The sequence below is a fragment of the Corella eumyota genome, chromosome 1, assembly GCF_963082875.1.
Source record: "Corella eumyota chromosome 1, kaCorEumy4.1, whole genome shotgun sequence".
NCBI lineage: Eukaryota > Metazoa > Chordata > Ascidiacea > Phlebobranchia > Corellidae > Corella > Corella eumyota.
In genome coordinates, this window is record NC_137490.1 from 287,717 (window position 1) to 312,355 (window position 24,639).

General features: G+C 29.8%; 4 protein-coding genes across 6 annotated transcripts; 1 reads left to right on the forward strand and 3 right to left on the reverse strand.

The window, feature by feature from the left end:
• The first annotated feature begins 72 nt into the window (after window positions 1-72).
• Window positions 73-4,287, forward strand: LOC145740785 (protein FAM47E-like). The gene is made up of 11 exons (XM_082558631.1): window positions 73-189; window positions 831-987; window positions 1,109-1,191; window positions 1,499-1,655; window positions 1,718-1,836; window positions 2,054-2,089; window positions 2,171-2,294; window positions 2,735-2,839; window positions 3,017-3,169; window positions 3,232-3,437; window positions 3,838-4,287. The coding sequence occupies exons 1-11, from the start codon at window positions 119-121 to the stop codon at window positions 4,028-4,030; spliced, it is 1,404 nt and encodes a 467-aa protein (XP_082414757.1). The 5' UTR covers window positions 73-118; the 3' UTR covers window positions 4,031-4,287.
• On the reverse strand, window positions 4,284-15,554 carry LOC145740784 (inositol polyphosphate-4-phosphatase type I A-like). 3 transcript variants are annotated; one of them, XM_082558627.1, is made up of 22 exons: window positions 15,412-15,554; window positions 15,152-15,189; window positions 14,820-14,907; window positions 14,406-14,575; window positions 14,134-14,210; window positions 13,600-13,693; window positions 11,355-11,445; window positions 10,893-11,013; window positions 10,124-10,287; window positions 9,882-9,993; window positions 9,248-9,394; window positions 8,980-9,178; window positions 8,478-8,621; window positions 8,222-8,327; window positions 7,721-7,887; window positions 7,379-7,525; window positions 6,801-6,946; window positions 6,666-6,732; window positions 6,150-6,278; window positions 5,829-6,005; window positions 5,009-5,163; window positions 4,284-4,630 (listed from the first exon to the last, which is right to left on the reverse strand). In XM_082558627.1, exons 2-22 carry the CDS (start codon window positions 15,164-15,166, stop codon window positions 4,498-4,500), a joined length of 2,649 nt encoding a protein of 882 aa, XP_082414753.1. In that variant the 5' UTR covers window positions 15,167-15,189; window positions 15,412-15,554; the 3' UTR covers window positions 4,284-4,497. The 3 variants fall into 3 exon arrangements, with proteins under 3 accessions (XP_082414753.1, XP_082414755.1, XP_082414754.1); XM_082558629.1 differs by lacking the exons at window positions 13,600-13,693; window positions 14,134-14,210; window positions 14,406-14,575; ... (1 more) ...; window positions 15,152-15,189; window positions 15,412-15,554 and adding an exon at window positions 12,044-12,174; XM_082558628.1 differs by lacking the exons at window positions 13,600-13,693; window positions 14,134-14,210; window positions 14,406-14,575; ... (1 more) ...; window positions 15,152-15,189; window positions 15,412-15,554 and adding an exon at window positions 11,578-12,029.
• A 1,399-nt stretch (window positions 15,555-16,953) lies between these two features.
• Window positions 16,954-21,777, reverse strand: LOC145763769 (uncharacterized). The gene is made up of 12 exons (XM_082575285.1): window positions 21,706-21,777; window positions 21,117-21,612; window positions 20,920-21,034; window positions 20,505-20,640; window positions 19,814-19,859; window positions 19,575-19,730; window positions 19,087-19,242; window positions 18,084-18,709; window positions 17,931-18,007; window positions 17,530-17,763; window positions 17,295-17,453; window positions 16,954-17,046 (listed from the first exon to the last, which is right to left on the reverse strand). Exons 1-12 carry the CDS (start codon window positions 21,749-21,751, stop codon window positions 16,954-16,956), a joined length of 2,340 nt encoding a protein of 779 aa, XP_082431411.1. The 5' UTR covers window positions 21,752-21,777.
• A 1,406-nt stretch (window positions 21,778-23,183) lies between these two features.
• On the reverse strand, window positions 23,184-24,488 carry LOC145764017 (uncharacterized). The gene is made up of 3 exons (XM_082575579.1): window positions 24,328-24,488; window positions 23,894-24,037; window positions 23,184-23,706 (listed from the first exon to the last, which is right to left on the reverse strand). Exons 1-3 carry the CDS (start codon window positions 24,429-24,431, stop codon window positions 23,544-23,546), a joined length of 411 nt encoding a protein of 136 aa, XP_082431705.1. The 5' UTR covers window positions 24,432-24,488; the 3' UTR covers window positions 23,184-23,543.
• Between the last annotated feature and the right edge of the window lie 151 nt (window positions 24,489-24,639).

The window sequence follows — 24,639 nt, forward strand, 5'->3', positions numbered from 1 at the left end:
GACAAACCTGCCAGGTTACCAGTAATAATTTCGATCACGCGAATATTAAAGCGCAAGAGATCAGTTGTCATAGAAACGGACAAGCTGTGTTTTCTGATAATTAATCTAATTAGTTAAAATGGCCCAAAATAAATACGATCTTTTGTTGGTGCCGAAAAAGTCAAACCAAACAATTCGAGAACAACCTTGGTAAGTTAAAATGTCAGGCTTTGTGCTGTGTCATATAATTATTTTGTAGTTGTATTTGCTTATCCTACATGTTCAGATGGGTAACCAGACACTTCGGCCCCCGGACACTTCGGCCAAAATTTTTTTTTTAAAACAGCGGGGATTTTGCATTTTAATTACCGCGAGAAATTTTATTTTCGCGTAGTTATATACAGTTTTTTAGACAGTATTTGAAACAAAATAAGCAGTAAATTAATATTTTTTTTTTTAATAATAATGTGCAAGAACATGTTATCTTTCTTTTGGCGTGTCAATTTTTTAATTTTATAAACTAAAACCTATAAAAAACTAGTTTTGAAAGCGGCGCTTTTAGGTGACGGAAGACAATGCATAATGTTATCTCGTATTTTGCCAAATAGTGCCGCTGTTCAAAACAATATTTAAAGAAAATAGAGCGCTAATTTTTCATTTTTTACACTAAGAATTATGCATAAATATGTAATCTTTCTTTTCCTGTGTCAATTTTTTTTTCTTGTGTCACCTAAAAGCGCGCGCTTTCAAAATGAGTTTTTTATAGGTTTTAGTTTGTAAAATTAAAAAATTGTCTTTTCTGACAGTTGGTATAATTTTATCTTCTTGATATTTTAATTCCAACCAACCAGGTACAAGGAACGGCTTCAAACAAAATATTTAAAACAACGGAAGCGGGGGGAACTATCGGAGACTCTGATTGGTCGAAATTGGGTTCTACTTCGGTCGGGGATCGATGATTTTAGGGATGGGAAACCCCCTGAATTTGATGGAAAATTTATCGTCGAGGTAAAAATCTTGATAAAAATAATTTAAGAAAAAACTGCTCTCTAAAGTTCAAGTCACAAATTACATGGATATATTAAACCCCAACTTTCACATTTGATAGTCAATTAAATTTATATTTCAGGGTACAAAAGGGATTTCCCCCGTGTTGAGCCACAGTAAAGATTCGTTATCGAGTCGACTGAGGAGGGAAAATGTTCAAGAAAGGTCCTTATTAATTAAATGTTTAAATAAATTAAGAAATCAAATTTAAATGCAAAAAACATTCCATAAAAAAAGATATTTACCTAAGAAAAAAGTTTGTTAGAACCTTCCATTTATAGAATAAGTTCTGATGGCAATTGTACTTAATTTTATTTAACCCAAAAATAAATAAAAATCCAAAGTGTTCACGTTATAATAACAACAGTTAATAGAGCTTGTTAGGCATCAAGAAATTTGGCAAAGTAGTATTAAAAGTTTTCCATCATCATGCTGTGGGGTCAAAAGGATTATTTAAAATATCATTTTTTAGATCTCCCAAACCCCAGATGACAAAATTTCAAACTTGTTTCGACAAACGACTACCGCTCCAACAAAAGAGGACGGATCACATCGAGGAGGTGGAGTTTGGGCTGACGCAACATCCACTTGCTCTCTACCCCCACCTGGAGGAAGGAATGCCACCCGAGGTTTGACATCAGATTGGTTGAAACTAAAATATAATTTTAAAATTTGAACTTTGACCCTTTAGTTGTTTGAGGAGATTGTTGACCTTCTTGACCCTGCCATGAACCCTGACCTTGAGTCAGAGGCTGATGGGAGTTCAACCGTGACAGACCGTCGAACCACGACTGAAGCAAGTTTAATAAGGTAGTCTTTATGATGTCATAATACTGTAGCAAACTAATATTTTGTATTGGAGGAAACTTTTTACTATTTTGTCTTAAACTTCGTAGAATGTTTATTTTTTTACCCTTTAACTTATATTGATATATTTGTTATACTTCTAATATAGTATTTTAATAATACACCCATCTAATTATATAAATATCATACAAGAATAAACAAAGTTTAAATATTTTCTTAGAATGAGTCTTCAAGAAGGAATCAACCTTCCTGAAAGGTAAACTTTAAAGTTTCAAGTTTTAAAAATTTTACAAATTCCTAAAATTTCGGAACATTATTAACAAAATTGAATTTTTAGTTATTTGCCAAAACAAAGGAACCCGTACAAATGGATTTTGAGAAAAGATTCGGGACAAAAAGATGAGAAAAAGGGAACAAAAAAACGACCGACGTCACCCTCACAAGATGAACATATTAAAAAAGTTTGTTGTAATTAATTATTGGTGATTTGCATGTAGTTGATATTTGTAAGTTTTAAGGGATTTTTATGAATAATTTTTGCAAGACTGACTTCACATCTTTATCTTAATCACCCCCATGTTACTATATTTTATTGCGTTTTATTTATTCTCGATGTGGAAAGGTTGACTTTACGGCCTAAACATAGAGTAGCATTTGTTACCTTGACATAAGGTAATTATAATTGTAACTGCTCAATAATTAACCTGTTCATTAAATTTGGCTGGGCAAGAGTTTGTACTGTTAAAACACTTAAGGACAATATAACATGAAAGCAGTAGGAATTGAACCCAAGGCCTCATACTGTGAAGCCAAGTGTTCTAAGCACTACATTTGATCTGCCTGAATAACTATAACATCGCATAATTTCCAACACTAAATCATGATTATGACATCATACCAGGTAACAAAGGAGTTTTGTGATTGGGTAACAAACCTTGGTGGAGATAGCAACAACGTAGAGGAATCCACGATAATGAGTTTGTTTGCAAGTGGATATGAGACCAAGGTTAGTTTAGTGTTGATTTTTACCAATGTTTAAAGTGAAATTGTGGCAACAAATTAAATATTTGGATTGCTTTTCATTTGATTTAAATAAATATTAAACTTTTAAATAAAATTAGACCCAGATTTTTAGCCAAATTTTAATTTAAAACACATGAAAACAATGGTTTCTTTTTTTTAGCCCGCTTTGTCTGTTCCCATTCATGTTGTTGAACTTTCAAACGTTCCGCCAGAACTTAGAGTCTCTGCCGGAATATCACCCAGGGGTTCCGCTAAGAAAAGTCATCCCTCTTCTGCAGTGCCAACAAACCAGGCGGTGAGTTTAAACTTTTTTGTTTGGAAACACTTTTAAATATAAGACTAAAAAAGTGTAAAAAAAATTTGTCCCCTTCACAGGATTTAACCCCCTCCTATGAACCCTCTTGGGTCAAGGTCAAATATGGGGCATGGTATTTGGACCCCTCAACCTGGAAGTTAAGGGGGGCAGATGAACCCCTTGAAAACCCCGATGAAGTCCTGAGACGAGAGATGTCGGAATCAAAAAAGAAGAGTGACGAGATGGACTCACAACTTGCTCCACTACATGGCGCTAGAGCGTTCAGGTTTGTTCAAAATTTACTCTCCATAAGAAATTGACCTCTGGTTGTGTAGTATGAAGGTTACTGCATTGGATTACCTTAGCTCACAAACCAAAAGGTTTCGAGTTATGCCATTTTCTTTACCCTTTATTTTGTCGTTCACAAATAGCTCGAACACATTATGATTGTACACCCTTACCCAATATGTAAACCACTTTTAAAGTAAGAGAGGACAAATTTTTAATGACTTTTTATCAATTTTCCGCATAAGAAAATTTGCTCAGGACCAAAGTTGATTTATGTATTTTTAAAAGGTAAAAAAAAAAATTGTCGCAATTTATACACAAAGGCGGTTAATCTAAAAAATGCAAGATTTTAATTAAATAAAATTAATTAATTAAATTTGTTAATTAACAAATTCCAGAGACTTCCTGGAATCCAACAACAAACGAAAACCTGAATTTATGACAAAAGTCGCCGAACTTCAAAACTTTGAAGATTCTAAAAATGAAATCGTTCAACCAAATCATACTCCACATCGTCTTTACTCACGCGCGACAACCCGTGTTCGATCAGGCATGACTATGAGGTCAAATTCATCGGTCGGGTTCAGATAATGGGACATTGTTCGTAACAATGAAAAAAATAAAAAAACAATTGGAAAAAATTTTCCATTTTTTTTAATAAAATAAAAAATAATTTGTATTTTTATATTGTTGTAGAAAATATCGAGATCTATTTTCTAACTATTGCCCTCTACTACTAATAAGTTTAACATCTCCTTATTAAAGCGAACAACATTTTATTTAAACTTTTTTTTTACAATTGCACCAAATTGCTACTTAAGTGCTTTTCAATAAAATCCTAGAGTAACAAGAAATATGATTTTAATAAAAACAAAATTATTTACATTTTAAACTTTAAAAAAATGACAACTCTGAGGTTTACTAAAATCTCAGTTTTTTGGCAACCCTGAAATCAAGAACAAAACTATTCCCTCGAGGTTGGTAACAAAAATAAAATTATTGCCTATTTTTTCAAAATTTGTACAAAGAAAGTGGAAACCCTGAGATCGAGGATAAAGTTAAGTTTCTCCCTTGCCAAAAGTGCCCTCCGGTGGTCGATAAAGTTTAGGAAAAGTCAAAAGCTGGACAGATGTGAAAGTAAATCTCCGAGCCCCGATATTTTTTAAACAATTTTCCCTCCTTGTCCCTTGACTGTGATATCAGAAGTAATTGTTAGTTGGTCATAAGTGATCGGTAAAAAATTAAAGTTTTATTTATCCTCGATGTGGAAAGGTCGAACACGTGGCCACAACATAGAGCAACACCAGTTACTCCGACCCAATTTTAAGTTGCCTGTGGCAGTTTGGAATATTATTGATTATAATTGTCCGACGATGAAGTGCTGGCGCAGAAGTTTACACGCCTTACTTAAGGGCACTACAGCATGAGAGCAGTGAGAATCAAACCCAGAACTTCATGTAGTTTAAGCATTCCAACCACTTCACTTGTCAGTGTTTTTTTACTGAAAAATTTAGTGTCCTATAAAAGCCCATACCCAATAAACCAAATAACATAAAAGTTATCTCGAACCTTCTGAAACAAGCGAGAGCAGAGCTGAAAGCGTTTTGTTGCATCCAGTGCTGATTGGTCAATATCCGTGCTTGCTCAAGTGTGACGGACATCGAGGTTCGATCTTTTGCACTTTTACAACTTGTGATCCGAACCCCGTTCAATCTTCGGGTGATCTGCGGAAGAAAGATGTTGTGAAAATATTGAAATTGTGCCTGAAAATTCTGGTGGAACCCAACCTTTATTACTATACAAGACGTTTTCAGAAAATTCGACCTTTTTACTGAAATTTAGGTCAACATTTTGTTAAAAATTAAATGGTGTATTTCAGAGAGGGGTTAGGGGTGAGGTGGGATTATTATAAAGTAGGAGAAAACATGAAAAATAAGTTGTATTTGCCTACTTTACCAATACCATATTACTGAATAGAAATAAATTTTTACTAAAATTTAAGTTGTATTTGCCTACTTTACCAATACCATATTACTGAATAGAAATAAATTTTTACTAAAATTTAAGTTGATATTCTGTTAAGGATTAAACAACATTTTAATAAAAAAATATCTAATTGATAGTAAAACAGTATATTTAAACATATAATTCTGATAATGCATCTATAAGTTAAAAAAAGTTTAGAAAAGTAATCTAAATTGATTACAAATATTTTTTTACAAATTGAATGCATTTCTAAGGTAAAGCGTAGGGTAGAAAGAAAATAATAGGAAATGTACATTTGCCCAGTAAAAATATCTTTTGTTAATACGTAAGAAATTTATAATTAAACTAAATTATTTTTCAAATTATAATTAAATAAAAATAATATTTTCGAAACAAAACTTACATCACCAGCTAGTTGCAAAATTTCAACATTTTTATTTTTCTTCATTTCCATGACCTTGGTTAACCTTGTGATGACCTCCATAAGAGGACAACTTGGGTCATGACCTTTGACATCTTTACTAAATGACCCCGCATGACGAATTTTCTCTTTTAGGGTTTCTGGACAATTATCTCGAACCTACAGGGTTGTCAATTTATTTTAAAATACAAAAAAAAATAAAAATACAAAAAAAATAAAAATTCTGACAAAAATTTAAAAAAATTATTTTTTATTAATTAACAACAAAAAATATCAAAACCTTAAATAAAAGTGAACAAATACCTTATCATAATATTGCAGAAGTCTTGATTTCGATTCCAAATTAATATAATCCTGAAGTGAATTGTTTCCGACTCGATCAGCTATACTTTGTTCCTCGTTTATTCCAATGTTAAAGAACACCGGGTGGAGCTGTTCACATTTTTAAAAATATTAAAATTTAATTCTATTAATATTGGAGTTTAGTGTAGTTACTGGTTTACCACACATGAGGTCGTGGGTTTAATCCCCACTGCTCTTATGCTGTAGCGCCTTAGAGTAAGGCGCTATAAACGGTATTAACTCCTGCTAAGTCAACATTTAATCAGCAGAATAATTACTGGGCAATTATAGTCTCTATAATATCCCAAACTGCCACAGGCAACTCGAGACTGGGTTGGGGTAACTGATGTTACTCTAAGTTTAAGTCGCAAAGTCGGCCTTTCCTCATTGAGGATAAAGATATAAGAAAAAGTTAAAACTGGGTCACTATTAAACCATCATAAAAAATCATATTTAAACAAATTAATTTAAACCCACCTTTATTAATTGTCCTTGTTGTAGTTCTTGAGGTAAAAGTGAAAAAGTTTTCTCATCAAAATGTAAACTAAAATAAACAAAAATAAAATTAAAAAGTAGGAACTTTTTCCATGCAAGATATTATAATAAACTTACTTTATAATTAAAGTGTCTACTGTTCCAGATAGGGTTGGCAAAAGTTGACAATTCTTTATATTTGAGTTAGGAATTTCTTTGTTTGATTCAAATTTATTTAATTTAAATTTAACATTTTGTAAATCCATTATCCCAACTACATAATCCTAAAATAATAAAACTTTACAAATTATTTTTAGTTTTTTTTTACATTTATTTATCCTCGATGTGGGAAAGTCGAATGCGCGACCTAAACATAGAGTAACATCAGTTACTCCGACCCAGTCTCAAGTTGACTTTGGCCGTTTGGGATATTATTAACCATAATTACTCAAGTTGATCCAACATGGAAGCAGTGGGATTCGAACCCAAAACCTCATGCAGGAAAGCCCAGTGTTCTGACCACTACACCATGCGTATTGATTTCAATAAATAAATTTTTATATCCTACATTTTAAAAATATTAATTTTTAACTAACATTTTTAAAAAATATATAAGTAATTTAAACAACTTATTTATCAAAAAAAACATCTAAAAATTAACAAAAATTAGGATTAAACTTTTACAAATTTTTAATATTAAAATTTTTTAACCGAACCTGTAGCATAGCAAGCTCATTAGCATAAGTGCTTAGAAGGGACTCCACCTGAAGTAAAATTCCCACTTTTAGGAACTGATGTAACTTTAGTTTATCCTCGATTGAGGAACATATTGTGGTGACAACTGAAGTTATACAAGCCGATAACTGAAAAAAATATCATTTTACAAATAAATTCTTTGTAAACTTAGTTCAAAAAAATAAATAATAACAAATTTTTAATTAAACTTACTTAATGATATTAAAAATTAAAAGAAATTAGGTAATAGTTCTAAAAAATCAAAACAAAACTTAATTGTTTAAAAATTTAATTAATTAAAAATAAATCTTAATTTTACTTACTGCTTGAGAGAAAACGACGTTTCTCCGATAATTAAGTTCCTCGTTAATTACTCGTTCCAGTTGAGCGAACATCAACCCTGACCTTACTTCGTTATAAATGACCTCTGTTGCCTTCTGTAACCTTCTAAGTTCAAGGGTTGCATTTTCAAGGTCATTAGAAGTAACAACTAAAATTTTTAAAAAAATAACAAAAATTTATTCTCGATGTGGAAAGATTAACGTCACAACCTAAATATAAAGTAACATCAGTTACCCCGACCCAGTCTTGAGTTGTCTTTATCAGTTTGAGATATTATAGATGATAATTGCCCGATAATTATGCTGCTGATTAAGTGCTGGCTCAGCAGGAGTTCATACCGTTTATAGCTCCTTACTCAAGGGCGCTACAGCATGAGAGTAGTGGGGATTGATCCCACGACCTTGTTTAAAGATGCAAAGTCACCAACAATGCCATGCTGAAACTCACAGAAACAATAATAAAAAAATAAAACAAGCAATTACCTCCTTCCCCAGTTAGGAAAGCTTGTTCAAGGTTGGGGTTAGTGACCTTTGTGGTTGTCTTGACAACGTTTGAGAATATCGACAACAAATCTAACTTTAAATTATCCTGAAAAAGGAATTCAAAATTTGTATTAATATAGTTTTTAATCTAATCGGTTAGTTTAAATTTAATCATTTAGATTTAAGTGTTGTACTTTATTTAATTTATTTAATCAAGTTGCTAAAATTTGATCTTTTTATTTTCGAAGTTTTTTACCCATCTATCTTCTGTTGTAGAATCTTGGTTTGAAGGGGAAGCACCACCAGGGAAACCACCATGAGAGGATTTTCTAACTTGAAATAGTGCTGAGACCTGATCTCTTATTTCTTGTTTCTCGCATATTAAGTTTAATTTAGCCGTCTGTTAAAATTTAAAATCAAATTTGTTAAAATATTCAATTTAGTGTTGTAAACAATATATTTAAGTCAATATAATAGTGCTTAATTTTTGATATAAAGCTGGATAGAAAAATAAAAATGCTATAACATACTGATATATAAAAAAGGTCTATATATATATTTTTATTCTACATTTAATAAAGGTATTTATATATATGTCCAATTTATAAGCCTACAAAATAAATAAAACTGCTGTTTGTGGTGTGCAGGTAAATTATTACTGGCAAAAATTAGTTAAGAGTTGCGACCATATTACAACAATTAAAATGCAATCTAAATAATAAGAAAAAGTGTTATAAAGAAAAACAAAATTTTTTGACCTTTGAGCTTAATTCAGCCAAATAACCTGCAGCAACTGAGGATAAACTATTATTTTTTTCCCCGTTTAATACTTGTTCCAACTGAGCGCACAATGCAGTCACCTCTTCAACTTTAACTTTGACCTCCGATAATAAGTGACCTTGATTCGACCTCTGCAGGCAATGTGCAATCGGGTGAAGCGTTAAATTGTTCTTTTTACTGAAAAAAAAAAAAAAATTAAAATTTCAAAAAATTTAAAAAAAAATTTTATTTTTAATTTTTTTTTACCTTTTTCCTCCCCCTGCGTCGTCATGGTGATGGTTAGTAAGTTGTTGCAACAAACCCCCAGATTTAAACCCCATAGCATAAGCTGTACTGGCCCCCACTGTTGTGATGTCATAATCCATAAATTCTTCTTTATGATCTACCGTATTACTGCAAAAAAAAATATTTTAAAAATCAAAAAAATGTTAAATTATTATTTTTGTTAAAATTCTAAGATGTTAATTTGAAGTTTGATTCCCACTTCTCACATTCTTTTAATTAATTACAAAAAAGTTAAAACAATTAGTTCACAATCTGCAATTGTCATTATTATACGACCATGTGTAAACCTGCAGCGTGGTGTAGTGGTAAGAACACTTCCTACACTAATGGGGTTCAATTTCCACTGATCTCATGCTCTAGCGCCCATGCATAAGGAATGATAAACAGTAAGAACTCCTGCTGAGCTAGCACTTAATCAGCAGCATAATAATTGAGTAATTGTATTCTATAATATTCCAAACTGCTAAAGTCAACTTAAGACTGGGCAGGATAACAAATGTTACTCTATGTTTAAGCTGTGAAGTTGACCTCCTACATCAAGGATAAATATATACAAAAAAAAATGTTTTAACAATGTTTTAACAATTTAACTAACCTATTGTTTCCATAACTAGAGTTCATGACCCTTAACCTTTGTAATTGGAGGTTAGTGGGTGAAAATTCAAGGTCAGTGACCCCTTTATCAACACTTTTCTTTAAATATGGTTCTAAAAATTTTGTTTAATTAAAAAATATTAATTATTTTTAAAAGAGAACAAAAAGGCATTTTAACAAATAAAAAAAATATTTAAATTTTAATTAATACAAAAAGTAATTAATAAAATATTAATTATTTACTTTGGTAAACTGAGAGTAAATATTTGAGCCTGTTCTGATATTTTTGGAGATAAATTCGAGTTTTTTCAATTTTTTTCTTTCTTATTTCCTCCCAGTTCCCTTTTAAATTTCCTAATTTCTCCAAACTTAAAAGTTTTTTACTTTCCTCTTTAATCAACAACTTTCTAAAAATAAAAATAAAAATTGTTCTTAGTCTTAAAAATGTATTCAGCACAAAACAACCTTTTTGTAATGACAAAATCTTACTAGTTAGAAATGAATAAATAAAGCTAAAAGGATGTTAAATATATGTTACTATATGTATGTTTAAATTAGGGCTTACAACATAAATTAAACTGCCATTTGTGATGTGCAAATATAATTTTGTTGCCGCCATATTATGACAAAATATGCGCTAGCAAACTTCAATACTTTAATAATTAAAAATTTTGTTGGGTCTAGTAAAATATATATTCATATAAAACTGATATAAAAACAAACATTGATTATAAAACAAAATACTCTAACAAACTGATACATTTAGTTGAATATAATAACAAAAAAAACTGTTTTGTAAAAAATGCTTATGTATTCAAAAATAATTATATTAAAGGAAGTAAATGGGATAATAAACTAACAATATAGCAAAGTCAACAACAATAAAATTAGGTCAACTCTAAAGTTAGATTGTGGTAATAAAGTCATTTTAAAATAGAGGTGTGAAGGTGACCTTTTAACACCGAGAATAAATAAAAATAAAAAAATATAAAAAATATTTGGAAACACTTACAGAAACAAGATGGGAACGTGGTAAGTCAAGCACGACCCCAACATTATTTCCTGTCCATTTATGAAACCTTTTTCGGCGCAAGGAAACTTGTAAGTTCGAGAAACAACGTCCCCCTCAAAAACTAAATAAAAATATTAATAGTACAATAAGGGAAAATTTCATTTCTTTGAATACTTAATAAATGTAAAAGTTAATGATTATCTAATATTTAGGGTAATACCTATTTAAATAATTATGTAATATACATGCGTATATGCAAATATTTATTTTTTATAATCTCTATTTTATTTTTTTTTAAATACAGAACATTTGTTAATTTTTTTGATTTCTGTTCTAGAAATGGTGTAAAAAAGTTTTAAATGCCGATATTTAAACTACTGAAAAATTTTATTATAAATATTTTAACATCCTTTTTTAGTTTATAAAACTAATAATAATTAAAATAATTAACAATTAACTTACTGGTTTGTAAAACTGGATTATTTGTTAAACTTCCGTGGTTTTTATTTTTTTTTAATTTCTCAAATTCTGAATCTTCCAACGACAAAATATTCTAAAAAAAAAATAAAAAACAAAACATTTTAACCAAAACCCTTACTACATAAAAATTAAATCCAAAATTGCCATTTTTTATAAACTTAAAATAAATCAGTTTACCAGCTAAAAACTAGTATAAAAAAATTACTTTCAATGCCGACGGAATGACGGAATCTTGTTTTAATTTTTGTTTTATTTTAACTTCAATAATTTTATTTGTCTCCATTCTTTATTATTATCACTTTATTATTGAAAGTTGGCAACCTAAAATCTCACTTCCTGGTTATGACATCACAATAGACTCGTGCTGTTGCACTATTATGACATCACAGTTTCTATTTTTTTGCAAAAATTTAAGTTTCCGTTTTTCTAAAGTTACTTTTTTTTATCTCCATTGTTATATAATGACATCACAAACCAAATATAATGTATATTATTATTATTATGACATCACAAATTCCAGTACCGTGTATTGTTATATTATGACATCACATTCCACTACAGGTTTCTTTTATTTTTAATTTAAACCTGGCAACAATATTTCTTGCGTTTTAGAATAACTTAATTACATCATAATAAAAAGCATCAGATTCTCTCTGTGACATCATAATTACCTGATCTTGAACAGCTTCTTTAAGAAAAACAATTCCTTTATCACGTTTTTTCCCCATTTTAAATAAAATAAATATTTCAAACTTTAAGTTAAAATAAACGAAAGTCTTAACAATAACCTAAGGGCATAAATTTATTTTTAAATATTAATCCTGTTTAAAAACATAAATATTTTAGAATATTCTTAATAAAAACATTTATTATTATCTCTTTCATTTTTCTAATTCTTTAAAAAAAAGGTTTTATTTAAAAAAAACATTAATTAATTCCGTTTAAAATATAGATTTTATTATAATATATATTTTAAAATATATATTTCATAGATATTTTATTATAATTTCTTTCTTTTCTAATTTATCTTTAGCGTCCAATCAATATTTTTTATCGCACAAAATGATAATTTTTCCACTAAATTAATAAAATCCAATATTTAAAAATCACCGTTTAAACATCACCTAAAAAGAAACTAAAATTTATCAATAATTTACAACATTCTAGGTAAACCTAACAGGTAGTTTTTGGATCTTATGTCAAAACATACGTCACTATACAAACAGGGGTTGTAACTAAATATGACCAATGTATAAAAGGACTCATTACATAACTTTTTGCCAATTAAACTTTACCTTCACTTTTAAATTAAAAAATATAATAAAACCTTTCAACTAATAACTAAGTTTTTATTACTGGTGGCTTCTACATAAAATCTACATTTTAACTGTTTAACAAAAAATAATCTCAGTTAATAAGGTTTTATTTAAATTTCTAAATTAAAAATCTTTATATTTTTAACCAATTTTACACAACCTACTTTTAAAACCCTGATTTTATGTTTAAACAAAATTGTTAACATTCCATCGTTCTATATTTGACTTAGGTAAACTTTTTTAAGTTTCACAAACACTTATGACATCACACAGTGATTCATGATCAAACAATGAATGATTGTTTTACGTTTCCACACACTTTATAAAAACCTTTTTCCATATTATACAAAATTTTAAATTCAATTTTATAAAAAATATTTAAATTAAAAAAGTAACTTAAATACCATAGCTACTGCTAATAAAAACTTTAACTTAACTTTAGAATAATGAACCTACTATATAAACCGAAAGTTGACCATTTTTTGATATTCAGTCCAACTAAAATTAATGGAATCTGTAGGATTAAATATTAACTGAAAACAAATATTTAGCATTTTCTCCTTAATATGATACCTGATACAAAACTACTATTGAGGTAATTAAACAAATTAAATAATGTTATTTTTTGTTAAATTTACTAAACAATTAGCGACTAGTTTTTAAAAACTAATTTAGTAAACTTAATTAACCCTTACTATTATGACATCACAGTACAATGAATAATTAACAACTGTTTGTTAAACAAACAAGTATTATTTCATTTTCTAAAAATAAAACTTTTAAATATTTTTAAATAAAATAAGCTCTTTACCGCCACCTAACAGTTTGATAAAAACCTTAATTAAATACAAAAAATTAATGAATTTTTTTTTTAATATGTTAATTAAAACCTTGTTAATTGCACTAATTACCTGTTGTTTGTTAATTAGTTGTTTTTGTTGCAAAATTTCTTTATTAAAATTAACAACGAGGACAGTTAATGTACCGGCATAACTGCAAGCTTTTCTAAAATATAAAACAAACTAATTAAATAATTAACATTTTTACAATGAAACAAATAAAGTATAAATTACCTTTTAATAAAATATTTTGGACATATGAAACACTTTAAAATAGTTTTTATATTTATTTATTCTTAGTATAGGTGGATTTTCAAATTAAACATAGAGTAACATCAGTTACCCTCACCCAGTTTTGAGTTGCCTGTGGCAGTTTGGGATATTATAGATTATAATTGCCCGATAATTACGCTGCTGATTAAATGCTGGCTCAGCAAAAGTTTATAGCGCATATAGCGCCTTACTCATGGGCGCTACAGCATGAGAGCAGTGGGGATTAAACCCATGACCTCATGTGTGGTGTATCAAGTGTTTTTACCACTACACCACGCTGCCAGTTGTAAATTGTGTATTTAACACTATGTCAATTTTAAAGATTAAACTTACTGTAAATCAAAAGTCCACTCATATTGGGGTCTGATGAGGTCACCAACAACACAAAAACAAAATCCTATTTCCTCAATCTGCGTGTAAATAAATAATTTTAATAAAAAGTTGACAAAAAATTTTCTTTAATATAAACAACTATTTTAAAATTTAAAAAATAATTTTTACTAAAAATAAAAAATTTAACATTTAACTTTAAATTGTGATGGCCCAATATTATATAAATATATTTAAAAAATAAAACAAAAAAACATTTTTGGTAAAAACTTTACTTTTTCAAATCCTTTTTTAACTCTGTAAACCCCAAATCTGAGTTTAGATTCAACATTAATTGTTTCCGTGATGTCATAGAAGCTAATTGTTCTTATAAATAATGATTCGTTTATTTCTGATTGTTCATTATGTGGCGTCCAAAATTCTTCACCTTGATTAAGATATTGGACTAAAAAAAGAAAAAAATTAAAATTTTTTTAGAATAAAACAAAAAATAATTTTTCCAATTAATATGCTAATTAATTTTTAATATCAACAATGTAGTTGTTTACTATGGAACACCAGGATATCCTACTGTGATGTCATAATCATATTCTATTTTTATTGTTATAATAATACTTTAATTTTGTCATTAATATTTTAATTACTTTAATATTTATATTTTACCCTCAATCAAGTGAACTTTGACCTACCTTGTACAAGAATTGAAGGGTCGTGACCTTGAAGAAATATGAGGTCATTGACCCTTAAACCAAGTTCAAGAATTGGCTTAAATTGTTTCTAAAAAAAATAAAATTAAAAATTATTTGCAAAATAAATTACTAAAATTAATAATCAAATTAAATAAAATAAAGTTAAAAATAAATTAAAACTTGATTTCAAAATTAATTTATTGCATGCTTTGTAATTATGAAATTTGATTAATAATTAATTTTAATTGTTGACAGACTAAATCAAATAAAGAAACAACTTTAAAGATTAATAATTAATTAAAAGCAAATTATTTCTACAAAATTATAAAAACCTGAAAAGTCGACATTTTGTTCTTTACTGCATTTCACTCTTTAAAAAAAACAACAATTAAAAAATTAAAATTCTAATTGGATTAAGTTTTCTTGCGAGAAATGCCGTCTAATTTTGTGCTTAGTTCATTTTTAAATTATTCAAAAGCTAAAAAAACTAAAAAACTACATTTTTTTAGCTATACTAAAACTACAAACACAAAAACTAATTAAATTATTTAAATTTGCAATTTTATATTTATGTTTTTTAACTTAACAATACCTTAATATCTTTAATTTGTTGTTTTAACAATTTATGTTTCTTTTTTAAATCCTGATAACTGCACGCGGTAAGCACTTTTATCCAATCCTTACTTTCCTCAGGAGTGTTTGCTAGAAAGTGGGTACTTTTTTCACCGCCCTCAAATTCTAAAGTGTTTACCAAAAGTTTAAATATTTTGTTTTTTTGACATAAAAAAAAAAGAAAGGTTACGGGTTCGAGTCGCACCAATGTCACACTATTCGCCCTTGAGCCCGGCGTTTACGGATAGCTCAAACACGTCATAACAGCACACTCTTCTCCGATAAAATATAAAAACTAGCCTACTATCTCAAGGTGGTTCGAAAAAGAAAAAAAGTTTCAATAACTAATTAAGATATATAATGATACAAGAACCAATTAAAATATACAAGTAACATTTGGAGTTATTATCTAATTATTAATATCAAGTTTTTGTTAAAATATCAAGTTTTTTACCAATGTTAAAACTGTTCAAATCGTTTTCCTTAATTTTGAAACCTTCAAGAACGAAAACGCCGACCACTTCACTTGTCTAAAATATTTAAACATAATAATTTATCCTCGATGTAAAAAGGTTAATTCAAGGTTAATGCCATATTGTGCCATAAAATCTTTGTGTAAACATGAATATTTATGGCATGTTTTAAATTATGAAATTGATTTTGGCATTTTTTAATGTCGCAAAAATGTAACATTTGTTGTAAATCTTTTTATTTACTTTTATTGATGCATGAAAAATCTACACAAAAAAAAATTTAAAATATATATATAGCCTATACAAAAAAAACTAAAATATAATTTCATAAACTTTTATATTTACATTTTGTTTTCCTTTAAAGTAAAATAATAAATTTCCAATCAGTCTGCAAAATCTTTCAGTCAAAACTAAACAAAAATATATTTAATTTTAAAATATTGAATTTTATAAACAATTGAATAAACGAGAACATAATAATCAAAAATAACAGTCAGTCTGTCAGTCTGTCAGTTAGTTTTATATTAGCAATCTTAAACCATATATTTCATAGTTAATTACTTAATTAACACTCGTTTAATTACTGTCAGTTTTGTTCCAGAGTTTTCCCTCCGTTAACCTTAAACTTAAAATTCCTTCTTTTTTCACCGAACTATTACTTGAAGTTGCTAATTGTTTCAACTCCAAAGAATTAAATCTCATTTTGGGAACAACTTGTAAACATTTAAAAACCTAAAAGCACATGTTTCGATAAAACTGTAAACAAAGATTCGTATCTATTATGACGTCGACAAAAGAACAATTGCAAGTTCTTGCTCAGCAGAAGACAAAATATTCAAGTGTTGCCAAATAAAAATTAATTTAGAACAACACTGTAGTTTATCCTCAATAATTTAAAAAAACGTTTTAAGAATTTTTAAAAGTTTTAACAACATATTTCAATATTTTAAACTTTCTTTTACGTAATTACTTAATATAAACTTGTCTAAAATTACATAAATATATTCAAACATAAAATTTATTTCAGAAACGCAAAAAAAAACAAAAGTTTAGTTAAATCTTTCCCGCTGGGAGTTGCTCGAGTGAGCTTTGGTGACGCGGGAACATTTCTGACAACAATCTCCCTTCTCGCGAAATAATACCTACAGAGAAATACAATTATTGTTTTTGCGGATGAATACATAACATTTGTATTGTAAATTTTGCGGAAAACTTTTGTGTTGTAAAGTTTCTAGATTAATATAATTTTTTATAAATTCCCATGAATACATTAACCTTCATGCGGATGAAAACATTACTTTAAAGTAAAATAATAATAGGCGGATGAATACATAAAACATTTACAATATTTGCAAACTATTTAATGTTATTAAAACATAAAATTGTTGACCTGGCAATTGATAGCTCTATGACGTAACTCTTCCTCTTCGGAATCACGTGACGACCAGATCTCAGTTTTCGCTACAACGACTTCGTGGACTTTGAGATCACTTAAGCATAGCGCGGGAAATCCCCGGCAAATCGTAGATTCAGCCAAAGTTAAGAACACCTGCAAATATAATTACTTTTAAATAACGTAGGTGAGCTATTATTTGTGACGTCACAATAACAAAACAATGACGAACTTTATCGACGCTTTTCCTCGTCTTCTGCAAATCGGTAATTCCCCCAAGTTCATCGGGGAATACCCTCCGACCTATGACGTGAATTTGAACCGACCAATCAGAGAAAATCTTAAGTTCTTTGAACACTCGGTGGCCAGAGCAGAGCTCTTGACCCTCGAACAAAAACCACTCGAAAAAGTTACAACCCTTGTTCACAGGAGCCAAAGCCCATCCGTAATTGAAGGTCGGACACATCTGTGACGTCATAACAATACTATTGTTAAAAATTTATTAAAAAAAAATAATTTTTAAAATTAATTCAAAAAAAAAATAATTTATTATCTGTGAATATTTATTTGATAATTAACAGATTTAATTCTAAAACCCTATTGTTAACCGATTATTACGTCACAAACACATACTGGAAGTTCTTCCCACTTCATCACGTGTTCATCAACCTTCTGGTTTCTATGGTTACCATTTAGTCGCGGTGATGAATCTGACGTCATAAAAAAAGACAAAAATTAACTTTTTAAAGTTTTTTTGTAAAATTTAATTTTTTAATTTATATTTACCTTTTCTTGTTTCTGATTGGTTGTGAATATTTGGAGGGCTCTGATTGGTTAAAATTCGCGGTATTTCTGCCGTGAAGCGGTTGTTGCCTAAAAGTGTTTTCGTCAAATAACTAAAACGTTCTTGAAGCGCGGTAGTTTGCTTTGTGACGTCATTATTGGGAGACAATTCAGTTTTGCACAATTGCAGCTTTTTTTCTGGGCGTTCGTGATCAGTGACGTCATCAAAAGATCGCTTTCTATTGACTAAGTTAAACATGACGTCACTACGATTGACGTCATCATTATTCGGTAAAGTTAAGGCGGATTGCCATGAAGATTCAGTTTTAATGTTAATAATTCGTGGTTTAACGTCGCCGGTAGACGGTGTGAGAGAGTAATCGATCGGAATTTCGTCCCCGGTCGTTTCGGCCCCAACATTCGGCTCCTCGTCGCTCGGGTCTCTACTATTCGAGTCTGCGGGAATTTCGTCGCCTAACTCCGCTCGATTCCAACCCCGATCCAATACGACCATCGTCGGCCTCGAATTATTGTATGACGTCACACCATCATCATCGTTGACGTCATCAAAGGGGATTTTAGAGCGAATGTTGTGATATATCCATTCACGTTTTCCACCTTTCACTGATCTTTAAAAATAAAGATATTTAAAATTACGACGACTTAGCTACTTGATGACTTGACCAGAGGTACAGGGTTTGATCCCCACTGCTTACATGTAGTAAAGTGTTTAAGCAAAGTGTTAAATATTCCTATGATAACTCATAGTTTAACAGAAATTAAACTTTAAATTTTTGAAATATTGAATAAAATAAATTATCTTTAGTAGATTCCATGTTAAATTAACCCCAAGACAACTTGAACCCAGCACCTTATTTTTATTCATTTATTTTAATAAATTAAAGCCCCAAAAGTTGAGTAATTTTTGGGTTAATTTAGCCCCCTTTTTAATAATAAAGTTGTGACTAAAACAGGGTTTCCAATTAATTATAACCAGCCTACTAACTTCCTGATATGCCGAGCTTTTGGAAACACGTGTTTAATAATCCTTCCAACTTGACTTAAGTATTTCATCCAAGTTTCGCGATCTTTATTATGACGTCGTAGAATCTCTTGACTTCTGACGTAACTTCCTTCCGAGTATTCGTAATTTTCATGCAACCTAAAAAAATTAATTATTAAAAATTTTTTTTTTTTTTTTTTTTATGATTTTTTTTAAAAAAATTAAAGTATTCATCCGCACCATTAAATAATGTATTCCTCCGCAAATTTTTTTTAAATTTTTTACGATTTTTGTTTAAAAAAATTAAACGTATTAATCCGCACCATTGAATAATGTCTCCCTCTGCGAAATTTAAAAAAAAAAATTTTTCAACCTTTTAAAAAAATGATAGAAACGTATTCATCCGCACCATTGAATAATGTCTCTCTCCGCGCAATTTTTTCAAATTTTTTACGATTTAAAAAAAATAATATAAACGTATTCATCCGCACCATTGAATAATGTCTCCCTCCGCCGGGTTCTTTTTCTCCACGGTTGTGACGTCACTCATCTTCTTGTGAGGATAAAGTAAATTGTAGAGGATCCCGGAATATTTTTGAGGTTGACTCGGGGACAAACTTTCCTCGATCGAACTCCGTAAACTTAAACTAGAATTAAAACAATGACGTCATGTTTTGTGACGTCACGTGATATTTAATGACGTATTTTATTTAAACTTAAAATATTTTACCTTAAATTTGAATTTTTTTGATTAGGTGAAATCCCGTTTGTTTTTTCTAAATAAAATAAAACTTGTTACAAAATTAAATTTTATTTTATTTAAAACTTTTTATTACAAAATAGATTGAAGAAAAGAAATTAAAAAAAAAATAAACCTAAATTTGCGCGGCTACCGCTAGTAATTATTGATATTAATTAAACCTTAATTATTTGATTAAAATTAAGCATGAATTCTAAGTTAACCACTTTTAATTTAATAACAAGTTAATGTCCACAAATTTAAAACTAAACGCACACTTTACACCATATTCTACTACATTTTAAACCCTACCAACGTTATACTGTCGCGCAAAATTCTAAATTCGAATAAAATCTTCATATTCAACATTTCATCGTGTTTTAAACCGAACAAATTAAGGAAATCGAAAGAATTTTAATATTCAACCCTTTTACCCCGACTAAACGTTTTTATAAATCCAGTATTAATGTGAACTGTGACGTCATAAATATAAAAGGGTGACTTCCTAGAGTTTTGATTGACAGATGAAACGAAAACTTCCCGCGTTTTTAAATAAAAAAAAAATTAAATTAAAAAAAATTATTTTTTTTATAAAGTTATTTAAAATTTTTTTTTAAATCGTAGCCTACACGAAATAATAATTAATTAATTTTAATTAATTAGAAATAAATCAACAACTTACGGACAACATCAGACATTTGTTGAATTTCATTTTCATCTAAAATGTTTAAATCTTTGTAAACCCAAACTCTCTTCCCGTTCAAAGTAATTTTACATCTCGATATTTCGGGGAATAACCTCCTTACTAATTGTCCCACCTGTATGACGTCATAATTTAATTGTCATAAGTCTTGTTTTATTCAACTTATCGTCACAACTGTTAAATAGATTATGTTAAACCTATATTGTTACGTCACTGAATATTTACGTCACCTAATAATCACGTCACTTCAATATTACGTCACTGCTAAAACCACTTTCGTGACAAAATCATATTAACACTGTTAATTGCATCATAATTAACTTATTGTCTGTGTTAGAACAATAGCAAACAATGCAAGTTTTTTCTCCCATTGTTATTGTTCTCCCATTGCTACCTGATAATTATGAAGAGGAATCGAATTAAAATCTTGAAAATCTTTTCTGTAAAGTTCGATCACTTGAGAAGCCGAAGTTTTCGCGCCTTTTTTTAAACTAAATCTCTTCTTTAACCTTTAAACAAAAGATTAGTTAAAGTCATTGTTTTCAAACATGACGTCATAGTAATGAATTAATGACGTCATAACTCGCTTACCAAGGTATTATCCTCGGCGAGAGAAGATCCAAACTTCCTTCTTTCTTTCTCTTTTTCTTTTCGGTGAAATTCTTGTTTTGAAATTTGTCCAAAAGTTCACGAAAACCATCCCCGGGTTGGTAGATTGGTTCGTTTAAGGATGGTTCATTAGGAGATGGTTCGTTTGGAAATGGTTCGTTTAAAGATGGTTTGCTTTGGGATGGTTCGCTGGCTACACCGTTTATGGTTTGTGAATCAGAAGTTGGTACGTTTGCAGAATGGTTGTTTAAAACACCATTCATGGATGGTTCTTGCGTGTCAACACCATTCACAAATGGTTGTATTTGAGAAACACCATTACAATTTGATTGGGTTGAATTGGTGTTTAAAACACCATCAAGTTCGATATTCTGTTCTTGGTTATTTTCATCGATGGATAAAGGTGATGACGTAGAAGGCGATGACGTCACAAACATGGGCAATGACGTCATATTTTCGTCTTTGATGTTTTTATTTTCTGTTACAAAAAATAACAATTTAAACGATAATAACTGATTTATTGTGACGTCATAACAAATTATAATGACGTCACACAATCAATAACACTTACCTGGCGATGAAATATGATTCGGTTTCGGATTTTTCGATCTTGGCATCTTATTTAAAAGTTCAACAACAATTAAAAAATAAAATCTAAATTAAGATCACAAATCGGTTAAAACCCCGACATTTATTCACAAAATTAAATTTAACCCAAATTGAAATAAAACCTCGAAATTACGCCGTCCTAACTTCCTGACTTCCCAGCGTTAGTGGTCCAGTTATTCATTTCCGTGCGTATTAGAGCTCTATATATTATAGTGTTATAATAACGTTGTATGCTTGCCCTATATGGGCTATAGACCTCATATTACTGTTGCATGGGCCGTGTTATTAAGACCTTATATTAATATAGTTTGGCTTAATTGTAAAGGGTATATCATGTCGTACAGTTTTAAAGCTTGTTTATTTAATATATTAGCCCAATTATACAGTATATAATATACTATACATCAATGTTTTGTTATATTCGTTACTTATTCCCCTTTTTAGGTTATTATTAAATGCCAATTTGTATATTGAACTATATTAACACTTCTATATTAAGGTTTATAGTTATAAGCATACGGTAATGCTTTAACATATGTTTTCTATACTTGTTCATATGCATGATGCGGTTAGTGACATTTCGCATACGTTTACTTATTCTTAACTATCCCATATTCATATATAGAAGGTATATATATATATAGAGGTGTTATAATATATACGACTGTGGTTTGGCTTAGACAAAACAAATTTAAACCGAGCTGACATTTCGGAAACTGAGTAATATTACACATTCAAATATTATCTCTGTTTAGTTACAGTTACATTAATATTAATTCTATAATAACCCTAATATCTAACCTAATATAAATATAAAATTACTTATTATATTCTCTAAAACTCCATAATAATTAGCTCAATAATTAGCTAATTAAATTAATTTTTATATCTATTGTTAACTATAGAACTAACTCTAACTTGTTGATAATAATTAGAAAATACTCCAACTCTGTACCAGACCTAATTACTTCTGCCAGACTTCAACGCAGCTGCCACGACCCGTATGGCAATGCGACCTGCCCTCGGTTAATCAATACAGCATCGGCGTCGAACAATGCCGGGCGACGCGATGGCTTTATGACGTCATATAAAGATCACAATTAAACCACAATTTTTTCGCGGATATTAAGCGAAATAATTAGCAATTATTAATTTCTAATTTAAAAATTTTTAATTATTTTTATTTATTTTAAATATTTTTATTAAAATTCGACGCCATTGATTAGTTTTGCAAATCCGCCAAGCAGGCGGTCCGATCAATAGAACAATACGTTCTTATGACGTCATTATCACCTTTACTGTTCAATCATATTTTAGGATTATTGGACCAACGTCGATGCCGCCGATGAGCAATTATGACGTAACAAACGCTGTGCTGTTAACACTTCCGGTCCAAAAGTCAAACGAATTCAAATCTCGGTCCAAAAAAATTTTTGACAAAAACTAAAATTTTATTTCATAGTTGGGGAATTCCCGATTATAGAAGTGCACCGACGACTTAATGACGTCATAACCGAACAATCAAGAAACAAACAACAAACAATAAATAATAATTTACAATTGTGAAACTTGAATCCAGGCCTATTGTGACGTAATAATCTACGTCCGTTTGGTTATAACAAAGAACATACAATTAAATTAACTGTGACGTAATCACAAACCGACTACGTCAAAGTTTTACAATAAAATCCGGTTAATAAGAAGACAAAATAAAGAAAATGACGTCACAAAATTGTGACGTAACAGTTACTAAAACACGTCTCCTTGAGCTTTTAGATTCTACTTATGACGTCACAACGCTTAACTGATGACGCAGGACTCGATCGATTCCTTCATCGCATTCTTCTTCTTCGGTTCAGAAACACTTTGATCTTTCGGAAGATATCGAGTTCCAACTCTCCTCTTTTCCAACTCCGCGAGTCGGTGAGCGATGATCAGATGTTGCTCCTTGTAGTCCGAAGATCTGAAGACAATGGGTACATTGTTAAGCATTCTTTACTATTGTGACGTAAGCAAAATATATTTTTAATAAAAAATCGGTTTTATTAATTTTTGGCCAGCTTTAAATTTAGGTAAAAATGCTAGTGACGTCACATATTGCAACAATGACGTCACAAATTACATAATTACAAATAAATGACGTCACTTACGTGGTCGGAATGTTCTTCTGGTTTCTTTTTTGTTCGCGAACGAATCGATATTCGTCGATGGGCATCGAGTTCTTCCACGCCACCAACGTTCTAGATCTCGGGTTGGTGTGATGTGATGACGTACCCAGTCGCATCTTGATCAATCTGTGACGTCACAATAGGTTAATTTTGATTTTAAAAAAAGTTTTTTTTAGGCATGATTACGTCAAAAAAGTGCAAAAAAATGACGTCACAAGTTAAACAGCACAATGACGTCACAAATTCAACAGCACGGTGACGTCAGAAGAATTTTAATGACGTCAGAAACTTAATCTTGTGATATATAAATTTTAACAATAATGGCGTCACGAACAATGACGTCACAATCAATATCTTGTGAGGTACAAATTTTGACCAACAATGAGGTCACAAACAATAATGACGTCACAACTCACTCTTCGTGAGGATCTTGATCCGGATGAATGGAAGCGGGGACGGAACCGATGACACTAGGTGGCGATAGAGGGGACTTGGGTGGGATCGACATCTGGACTGACATTGTTGTAATATTGGAAAATATTTTCCTTACTACAAATCTAAAAGAAAATTTAAAAATTTAATTTAAACCTTTTTTTAAATTAAGATATTTTAGATTTAAGCATTGAGCTTTGCTAAATTTCAATTTAAAGCTTCTAATAACTCTAAATTAAAGTAATTTCTGACAAAACTAATTATTTTTAATATTATCTGCCAATACTACCGAAAAA

Excerpts from the sequence above, each read along its gene's own strand:
- LOC145740785 (XM_082558631.1), top strand. The coding sequence starts at position 119 with ATGGCCCAAAATAAATACGATCTTTTGTTGGTGCCGAAAAAGTCAAAC. Across the intron at positions 988-1,108 it reads ATGGAAAATTTATCGTCGAG|GGTACAAAAGGGATTTCCCC; the intron begins GTAAAAATCTTG and ends TTTATATTTCAG. Across the intron at positions 2,090-2,170 it reads GGAATCAACCTTCCTGAAAG|TTATTTGCCAAAACAAAGGA; the intron begins GTAAACTTTAAA and ends TTGAATTTTTAG.
- LOC145740784 (XM_082558627.1), bottom strand. Across the intron at positions 9,179-9,247 it reads GACGCAGGGGGAGGAAAAAG|TAAAAAGAACAATTTAACGC; the intron begins GTAAAAAAAAAT and ends TTTTTTTTTCAG. Across the intron at positions 8,622-8,979 it reads TGGCTGAATTAAGCTCAAAG|ACGGCTAAATTAAACTTAAT; the intron begins GTCAAAAAATTT and ends AAATTTTAACAG.
- LOC145763769 (XM_082575285.1), bottom strand. The coding sequence starts at position 21,751 with ATGCCAAGATCGAAAAATCCGAAACCGAATCATATTTCATCGCCAG. Across the intron at positions 18,008-18,083 it reads CCAATCAGAAACAAGAAAAG|ATTCATCACCGCGACTAAAT; the intron begins GTAAATATAAAT and ends TTATGACGTCAG. Across the intron at positions 17,047-17,294 it reads ATAGAGCTATCAATTGCCAG|GTATTATTTCGCGAGAAGGG; the intron begins GTCAACAATTTT and ends ATTTCTCTGTAG.
- LOC145764017 (XM_082575579.1), bottom strand. The coding sequence starts at position 24,431 with ATGTCAGTCCAGATGTCGATCCCACCCAAGTCCCCTCTATCGCCACCT. Across the intron at positions 24,038-24,327 it reads GATCAAGATCCTCACGAAGA|ATTGATCAAGATGCGACTGG; the intron begins GTGAGTTGTGAC and ends GTGACGTCACAG. Across the intron at positions 23,707-23,893 it reads CAGAAGAACATTCCGACCAC|ATCTTCGGACTACAAGGAGC; the intron begins GTAAGTGACGTC and ends CATTGTCTTCAG.